The sequence below is a fragment of the Candoia aspera genome, chromosome 4 (assembly GCF_035149785.1).
Source record: "Candoia aspera isolate rCanAsp1 chromosome 4, rCanAsp1.hap2, whole genome shotgun sequence".
Classification (NCBI taxonomy): domain Eukaryota; kingdom Metazoa; phylum Chordata; class Lepidosauria; order Squamata; family Boidae; genus Candoia; species Candoia aspera.
The window spans coordinates 35,632,658-35,642,534 of NC_086156.1; the positions used below are offsets into that span (position 1 = coordinate 35,632,658).

At 46.2% G+C, this 9,877-nt stretch overlaps 1 protein-coding gene across 1 annotated transcript; it reads right to left on the reverse strand.

The window, feature by feature from the left end:
* Positions 1–4,546: 4,546 nt before the first annotated feature.
* On the reverse strand, positions 4,547–9,097 carry TRIL (TLR4 interactor with leucine rich repeats). Its single transcript, XM_063303823.1, has one exon. The coding sequence runs from the start codon at positions 8,649–8,651 to the stop codon at positions 6,351–6,353; it is 2,301 nt and encodes a 766-aa protein (XP_063159893.1). The 5' UTR covers positions 8,652–9,097; the 3' UTR covers positions 4,547–6,350.
* Positions 9,098–9,877: the final 780 nt, after the last annotated feature.

A 9,877-nucleotide genomic window follows, 5' to 3' on the forward strand; every position in this document is an offset into this window, starting at 1 on the left:
GAACTTGGGGATGGAACTAGCTCATTACCCACCACCCAATTTTTAGAAATTAATAATTACTTTCTACAACCTAAAGCTGCAATGTCTTTTTTATTTTATTTTCAGCCAGAGACTAAAGAAGGTATAATGTCAGAAATTACTCGAACTTGTGGGAACTAAATCCAGATAACTCTACACCAGACTTCAAACAGGTTTGGGGGTCTGATTTAGACTAAGTAATTGGATAATGCAATATGGCAACCTTTGTGGAAATCTGGGGAATTTTTATCTACTTCGATACAAGAATTATATCTTTAAGATTTTACATCACCAGCATTTAACCCCTATAGGAATCTCACATATACCACATAATTACTCTATAAGGTGCTGAAGGCATTGTAAACCCAAAGGGACTTTTTTCCATCTTTGGTGGGAATAAAATAAAGTGTCAAATTTTGGAGGGAGATCTTTAACAAAATAATAGCCAGAGCCATAAGACTGAATTCTCACCAAATTTAGGCTTATTACATATATTGGATGGATGGAATTAAAATGTTGTGAAACAAGAAACGTATTGTTTACCTGCTTTCAGTGGATCATTGATCACTAATATTTTTCAATCTTTCTCTTGAACACTGGTTTGATAAAGGTTTGGTTGATTGCTTTGCCTGAGAAGGATCTGATAAGATTCACGTGCTTAAAAAACGAATTGGGAATTATTATTTTATTGGGATTGGCAGGAATTTTTTTTATAAATGATAAAATGAATTCCCACTAGGATGTATGGAAAACATAACTGGCTTGATGCAAGACTGTTTAATGTACAAACTATTGTATGTAACATATTGCAATGTCAATAATAATAATAATAATAATAATAATAATAATAATAATAATGTAATACATACACACACAACCATATGTCCTTTCCTCTGAGAACTCAAGCCAACTTATATTGTAGCATTCCTGATCTTATTCCCACAACACCCATGTGAGATAGGTATGGTTGTGAGACTTAACTGGCCCAAGGTCATCCAGTGAATTCTGCATTTGAGGGGTGATCTGAATCTTTCCATTGCACTAATTAGAGATGGTTGCACCAATATATGACAAGACTTCAGTGCTGCAGCCCTCAAGTTACTTGAATAGTCCTCATGAGACACTTGTGACAATTTGAGTGTGAGATTCTCTTCACCATATTTTCCCTAAAAGGTCTTTTTGCTTCATTTCCCTTTCTAAAATATTCATAAACCTGAGCTAAAAGTGATCAAGAGATCCCTTTTTTCTTAAAAGTGTATGGCTATTTTAGGAGAAGGAAGAATCCTGTCTCTTCCTCCCCAAAGCGCACAGTTAAGAGATCCCTTCCACGGGTTGTTTGCATGTTCTTCTGATGGTTGTAACAGTCATGCCCCTCCCACTTTGTGGCCCTGAGCCTGGTAATTCTTTCCTACCCAGGGGATGCCAAAGTGAGGGCAGGAAACATCACTACATGGGTCATTGGGTGGCCTCAGGGTTAAGGCAGTCAGGAAATCACGTTTCCTGCCCTTACTCTGGTGTCTTCCACATGGGAAGGAACTAAAGAGCAACAGGGAGTGTGAATGAAATTTCTCTCTCCAGTATGTGCATGCACACACACACACAAACATTGAAGAGACCATTTTGGGTGCAGTTCCAATTGTAATCCTTTTTGTTTGTCAATTATATGCATTAATGAAGTTGCAGAGATGAAAAGTATAAACATAAGCAAATAGAACTATTAATGTTAAAGAAATTCTCTTAACAGTAACATGAATTAGTTTCTCTCCAGGCAGCCATAAGTACATATTTAAATGGAACCTTCCCATTTAATTTTTGCAGAACTGTAAGTATAAAAGATTTTGAGGTTACTAATTCACATTAATCGTCCTGACTACAGAATGCTTCTATTCAGTATTCTGACCATGTCCTTAAATATTTATTTATTTATTCATTTTATTTATTTTCCCACTTCCAGGCCAAGTTTTCCACTATTGCCTGTGTTCAGTTGTTATTGAATTGCTTGATTTGTTTTTAATCCCCTTCTATTTTTTCCCCTCTATAATATTTTACACTTCTGGAATCCTTGGGGACTCTTGGTGTCTGCAAACAGCTATCACATTTCTCTTGAAAATGAGTGCTATGAACAGTGGAAGGTTGATATGTTGTCCATCCATCTTCAACCTGCTACCCTACAGATATATGGACCTCCCATGATTAGAGATTATGGGTATTGAAATCCAGTACACATGGAATGGCATCATATTGAGTAGGGTCATACTTATTAAATGAGACATCACGTGACCGCGACTTGTGATTCTAGTGCTAGCTTCTCTATTGACTCTGCTTTCCAGAAGCTGTGAAGCGTGCAAATGGTGATCATGTGACTGTGGGACACTGCCACAATCGTAAATGTGAGGACTGGTCATAAAGCTACTTTTTCAGTGTTGTCGTAGCTTTGAATAGTCGCTAAACATGGCAGTTGTCTAGTGAGGTCTACCTGTTCTTCCCAAGGTTCAATTCCTACATTACAATGAAGGAATGAAATTTTGCATGCAAAATGCCTGTTCAGAACTATGTTCATGGGAGGGAGGCAAGGACTTTGACTGTGAGAGTTGCATCTTGCTATGCTGACATTTGTTCTACTCCCAATCCTCATCATTGATGGCAGACACTATTTTAGTAGTAGCAGTAATAGTAATAGTAGTAATAATAATAATTTATTAAACTATGCTGCCCAATTCTCAACAACTCTGGGCTGATCACAACAATCAAAGAAATTATAATAAAATCAATAAAAAAATAAAGATAAAAGATGGCAAGCACGATGAAGCGAGGGGTCTCATTCTCCCTTGCAAAGGCCTAGATGAAGAGCCAGTGTGAAGGATGAAGGCAAGGCGTTGCTTTATTGTCAGACTCCATTAAAAAAAATACTATTCATACAGTAGTTGCGAAACAGCCAGATTAGTGGGGGAAATAGGGAGATAGAACACCTCTTGTTTGTAAAGCTCTATTTCCTAAATGAAAACCTCTATGGAGCAGATGTGTTTCTCTGCAAGACTGCATGAGCTTGAGACTAACAAGCATTATCTCACATGGCATTTTGCAAATCCTGTTACACTAACATCAGATGATCTAATAAGCACAAAGGCAAAGCTGATATTTACTAGAACACGATGGGGAGAGCAAGTTTCCTCCTTCCAATATCTACTGTGTTTTAGAACTTTAGAATCCATCAATGGGAATCCTGTGCAAAACAGAGGCTTAACACCACTCAGGTATCTGAGCATAAATGTTTTAGTATCCGCTTACCTTTTTCTATGTTCCCTTCACTCCAGTTTTTTTCATACTCTTTAATTTCAGCCATCTGATTTTGAAGCTGGGGAGCCTTTTGTGGTTCTCTTATTTAACAACTGGAAATCTGAATTCCCAATTAGGAGTCACAACATTCCAAATATAGACAGTAATCTTAATCTAATCCCTGTCCACCTCTTTCCTGGAATACATACTTTCAGAACAAATCTCTATATTTCTACACTGAAACAAGACCTGAAATGTTCCCTACATTAACAGCACCACCAATTTAAATAAGGTTCAAATGTATTTTTAGAGTCACATGGGACTACAATTTGCCAATATTTAGAATTTTAGCTTTTGTCTTTTAGTCCATATTTGAGAGGGTCAGTTAAGAGTGTTTTAGAGAGCATTTTGGATTCTGTGATAGACTGGTTGAAATGGATCCTATTTTCATGCTTGGGCTCATCTAGCTTTACATTTTTAATCCTGATAGACTGTTTTAAATGGGTTTCAGAATTGTCGGGAGTCGGGGAGCATAAAAATTCAATTAATAAATAAATATATCTTGTCTTGGAAGAATATTGCACACTGCAAGACATCAATTTCATAAGCAAATGCAACACCCAATTCCTTGCACTTTAATTAAGAATTAAACTAGAAATAATCTTGCAAATAAGGTACAGTATTACTGAATATCTATTTTGTTTCCATTTTAAACTGAGCTCTAATAGTGATGTTTAGCATGTCAAGTAGGCATTCATGGGTGGGATCAACATCTGCCAGATAGGTGTGATGTCATGACTAAAGATCCATGACTTTTGTATGAGCCTGCACTGTGCTCACATACAAAATGGGTGGGACTTTAATCATGAAGATCACAATGTGTGTTGCCCCATACTTTCCTTCCCTCACAGCCCATTAATTTATCTAAAAATGCATTTCACCAGGCCAAGGACCTCTGCTGAATGGGCCTTAGATGCAGGGGGGAAGGGGAAGAAGGGGGAATCCCCCCAGAATGGAATAGAAGTATCTTCTATAAGGGGATTCTTCTAATTCCCACAGCAACCCCCCCACACACACACTTAGCAGGGTTCAGTGGCTCACTATGTAACATCTGGTGAGGGGGGGATAAGTGCTGGACAACAATCGTAGGAGAGACAATGAAGTAATCCTGTTCCTCCAGTTTAGCTGAAAGCTCCTAAATCTCTATTCAGAGTCATTTACGTATAACAAGTTTAAAAAACGGGCAAAGCTGTAGAAGTACCAAAAAGTATTTATTCAAGGCCACTGTAAAAAATAATTCTAAACAAATTATAACAAATTGGATTAGGATTCTTCTCCCTAGCAGTGTCAGCAACTGAATTTTGCAAAATCAACATTTATTTCTTCCTGCCTTCCTTCCTTCATCTTTTTTATTTATTTATGCATTTGTTTTTTGCACATGTTATATAAACATACATTAAAATTTCTTACATTCGTTTAATAAAAGAAAGCCCTGGTCAGTATAAAAAAGCACCATTCTTCCTTATTCAGCTCACTTACAAGTTAAACATTTTTTCAAGGCACTTCTAAAAATATATATATTTTTAATCAAAAACTATGACTTGAAAGAGCTGAGAATTAAAAAGTCAGTGTCTAATAGTAGAAATTCAAGAATATTCCCTGCGTCATAATAGTAATTGGGGTTCACATTTTTCTGACAAGCAAGTAGCAAATCTGGCTCATCTTAAATACAGACTTTAGAGAAGAGTGAAGTCAATTTAGGAAATATAATTGATGTTAACCCTGCACCTGCAGAAAAACGCTAGGAGGGGGAAAAAACCTGCTTGCATAACAGGCCTCGACCAAAAGTTTAATTCTACTCTGAGTTAGATCCAGTAGAGTCTCAGCTGTTCATCAAGGGAGTGACACGAAACAGCCCCTTCTTTGAGTGGCATTTCATTCAGAAGAAATAATAATTATCCTGATCCCTCTTCCCGTTGCTTTCAATGTTTGCAATGTCTACTCAGAACTAACCCTGCAAACAGCAGCAGCGACATGCAAAAGAGCTCCACATGTTTATACAGCTTTCTGTCTGGAAGAAATTACACCACTGCTTCTCTAGGATGTATTCAAGTAGAAAACAGGTTTTTGCACCATCCAGTTGGTAAAGCTACCATATCTGGGCTCCATAAATGCAGATAACCATGAAATGACAGCAAAAAGCTACAGCTGTATCTCTTCACTGCCATCTTGTGGTTGTACAGATTTTTGCAGGCTTACCTATTGGCAAGTAACACTGAAAATAAAATCCTTGGGCTTGATCTTGCCTACACCGGATGTAAACTGTGACTTAAATGGTGCAAAAGCCAGAATCTGAAGTAACCTGAAATGCCCAAAAATCTGCTAAGCTGCAAACATTTATATAAAACTGTTTCGGAACCTTTTCTTGTTTGTTTCGCTCCAGTTATTTTAGTTCATTTCTTATCCAAGAACAATAGCAAGTAGCTACAGAGTTACATCCACAGGTTAGATACAGATGCTGTCTTCATGCGGCAACTGATGACTGGGCAACTGAAACCTGTTTTCCCATCAAATCTACCTAACTCACAAATAGAGATCAATGCCCACTCAGCCACAGTAATGGCAGTTTGAGAGAAAGCGCGGTGGACTTCCATCGTAACTAGCTTCTAAAGAATCAAAGATTTGATGCCAGAGAAGACTGCAAATCATCTAAGTAAAAATAGCCATCAGTAAAGTCAGGAAAGCCTTTCTCGCTATCTTTATTTTTTAGCATATCCCACTCTAGGAGTTCTACCATTTTTAATCAGCCAATTTTTTTTGTACTTTTGCAGGCCTAACACTGACAAAGGAAACGGGGGGCCCTCTAGCTGTTGCTAACTGTAACGTCCAGCTCCCTTCACCATTGGCCATACTAACTAAGGCTGCTGGGGGTTGTAGTTTTGCAATACCTGGGGGGCTCCCTTTGCAGAGGCTGCCATTCCCACAGGCTTCACTAAATCATAATGCCAGCAGGCACGTCATGATAACACACTGGCAGGTTAACTTAGACACCATCTCTAGTCTGCAAACCGTTGCAACAGATGATCTTCTCCACGTCGGGCACTGCTGGTCCCTCCAGCACTACTATCCATGAAGCGTTCACAAGGGAACTCGATGAGGTCAGCCTCACGCAAGGCACAAACAGCACTACGAGGTGCACGGTGGGACTGGAAGCCAGAAAAGTCGGTGGAGACGCCTGTACCCATAGACCGGAGGGGCCGGCGGGTGGAATACATCTGCCTAACATGCACCGGCGAGGCCGCCTTTCTCCGACGGCACCCCAGGACCTTCTTCCGCACCAGGCGGGAGGCCCAGGCCGCCAGAGCCAGGAAGAGCAGCAGCGCGTTGACCGCCAGCAGCACGAGGGTGAGGAGCTGCTGATCCAAGCTTTGGGCCCCCCCAGCCATTGCAGCAGCCGCTGCCCCCACACCCTCTTCAGGCAAAGTAACCAGCCCTGCGCAATGGTCCCGTGGTGCCACTGGGCAGACTCGTCCCCCCATCACTCCCTCCACACAGACCAGATACGGGGTGTCCGGATGCAGTTCCCGCAAAGTAGCTACTGGCTCGTTCCATTCAGGGAGATAAACGAAGCGCTGGAACTTGATGGCAGCGCCAAAGCGATCGAAAAGGACTCTGAAACGCACCGGCCCCAGCAAGCGAGGGCTGCGGTGCGGGCGGACCCCCCAGCGCACCGTCACTGCACTCTCAGTGACGGCTTCCACTGTAAGGTTGTACAGAAACAACTTGTTAAAATCACATGGATCAGTGACCAGAGGGAGGGTACTAGACACCGAGGAGACCAAGTGATGCTTCCCTGCTCGCCGAGGCCAAGCAGCGCCGAGTAAAGAAGGTGATCTAGTACTGGTAAAAAAGCTGGGCAACAGGGTGGTTGGACCTGCCTCGGCACTCCAACTTCCCTTCCCTGGCACCATCTTCTGGGAGCCCGGCAGCAACCCAGTTGAAGCAGAAGGCGGGGAGCTTTGCTTCCCCTGGCCCAAGCCTAAGCTGAAGCTGCCATTGCCTCCGGGGCTCACAGAAGAAGCCAACCCTTCCAGACAAGAGCCATTGGAAAGCGAGACGAGTTGCGTGTCCTCTAGGTAATCAAGGTACTTCCCAGCCAAGGCGGGTGGCCGGTGGCACTGCACAAACACAGTCAGGAGCCGGCCCTGGGCATGCCAGGAAGCTAGCCACTGCTTCAGACCCCACAGCTGGCAATCGCAGCTCCAGGGATTCCCATCCAGTTCCAGGCGATACAGTGCTGGGTTGGAGGCAAAGAGGTCTCCAGACAGGGAGGCCAGGGTGTTTCCCTGCAAGCTGAGCTCCCGCAACTTGGGGAGAGGACCAAAGGTCCCAGCCAGCAGGGCGGTGAGGAGATTGTTACTCAGGTCCAACACCTCCAAGCTTTGCAGAGGCTGGAATAAGGTGGCAGGCAGTTGGCTTAGCAGGTTCCCCTCCAAACGCAACTCTTTCAGGGACCCCAGACCAGCAAAAGCCTCCACTGCCAAACCTGTCAGGCGGTTTCCGCTCAGTGACAACCTGGCCAAGTTGGGGAGGTGTTGGAAGAGTCCTTTCCCTAGCTGTTGCATGTCATTCCCAGAGAGGAGGAGGGTGCTAAGCAAGCGCAGAGACCTGAAGGTGTCCGGGTGGTGCAGCAAATTCTGCTGGTTGCCAGACAGGTCAAGGAAGCGAAGCTTTCCCAGGCCAGCAAAGGCATTGCGGCTCAGCCAGCGGATACGGTTGGCCTCCAGATGCAAATACAGCAGGTTGGCGAGTCCTGAGAAGGTGGCATCGCTCAGCGAGCCCAGCAAGTTGCCGTCCAGCCGCAGCTTGACCAGACTGCCCAGGCCGGCAAAAGAAGCCGTGCTGAGGTAGCTGATCTCGTTGGCGTTGACGTAGAGGACCCGCAGCTTGGCCAGGGGGCGGAGTGTGCCCGGCGCCAAGGAAGCCAAGAGGTTGTTGCCCAGGTAAAGCTCCTCCAGGCGCCCGAGGCGTTCGAAGGCTTTCGGGTGGAGCGAACGGATCCGGTTGTACTGCAAGTCCAGGCGCTGTAGCGCCACCAAGCGGTGGAAGTCCAAGGCCGAGACGTTGGCGATGAAATTGCCGCCCAGGCTATAGGTGAGGATGTCCTGCGGCTCGGCGGCCTTGGGCACCGAGCGCAGTCCCCGGTTGGAGCAGAGGACGTGCTGCTGCTGCTGGCAGTCGCATGGTTCGGGGCAGACGGGCGCCACCGCCGGCGGGAGCAGAGCTAGGAGGGAGCAGGCGACCAGCAGCTGCATCAGGAGGACTCTGAGCGGGAGCAGCGGCGGCGGCGGCCCCATCCCTCTAGGGCGAGCGGCGGGCTTCTTCCCCCCTTCCCTCGGCGTCTCTCCGGCATCCCCTTCTAGGCGGCGGCTGCGGGTCGGGTGCCGAACCCAGCTCCGAGCGCTGCAGGGGCCACAGCCGCGCTCTTTCCCGCGCACGGCGCCGACGGCTCCCTGCGCCGCAGCGCCAGATCCTGCCCGAGCGCTCCGTCGCCTGCTGCTGCAGCCGCGCCCTCGCGATGGGCTCCGGCTCCCCGCGACCCACTCCTGTCTGTGACTGAGCGGCTGCTCTCGAAGCCTGCAGAGCCGGGTGGGGGTGGCGGCCGGGGACAGACAATCGGAGCGGAAACTCGCACTTCCCACACTTCGCCCCCGGGGACTCGCTAGACCTGGAGATCGGGTGGAAGGAGGGGAGCGGGAGAAAGGCCAGATCCTGCGGATTGGAAGGAGACAGCCGGACCGAGGCGGCGCGGGGTTGTGAGGGGAGGAGGGAGGGGAAGCGAGGGGAGCGTAGCCAAGCAGTGGGGGGTACCGTCTAGGCAGGAGGGGGAAGCGGAGGGAAGAGAGATAGAGGCACGTGGGCCGCGGGTTCCGCGCTCGCTGGTTTTAACGTAGGGAGGAGATGGAGGGGTCGGCAGACTGGGATTCCTCCGGGCCCCCCTCCCCGTAAAGTTGTACGTCCTCGTCGCCTGCCCGCCTGCCCGAAGTGATAATCACGTCTTAGCGCAGCTTACGCTCTGTCCTCCCACAAGCGGCTGTGGGAAGGCTGGCTCCCAGTGCCCGGGCGCCCAAGATGCGCGTTGCCTTCATGGGCATACGACTGCGCCGCTTCCAGAACGAGGCCCCAGTTGGAAAAGATGCGCTTGGTATCTTTCGTGCTCCGCTGCACCATTAAAGTATTCAAAGCAAACAGGATATCATCTGGTCAGCCCCTGCGGCGTTCTGGTTAGTCTTCCGCAACCCTGATCACTTCCAAATGGCTGGAAATTACAGCTTCGTTGGCTGTACTGGTGTGGCGTTCTCCGACAGATTCCCCAAGTCAACAGGAGGGCACCAGGTTGAGGAAACGTTGGGGTAGAAAATGTGGGTTGACCCAGCCTATTTCACAAAGCTGTGTAAAGATAAAATGGGAAATGGGGGAAACTGCATTGTTCTGAGTTCAAGGGAGCAGGGGAGGCTGTATCTAATATGTTGTAAAGAACATAGGGATGCTAGAAGTTATTTCTCTCCAAATGGTAAATGGT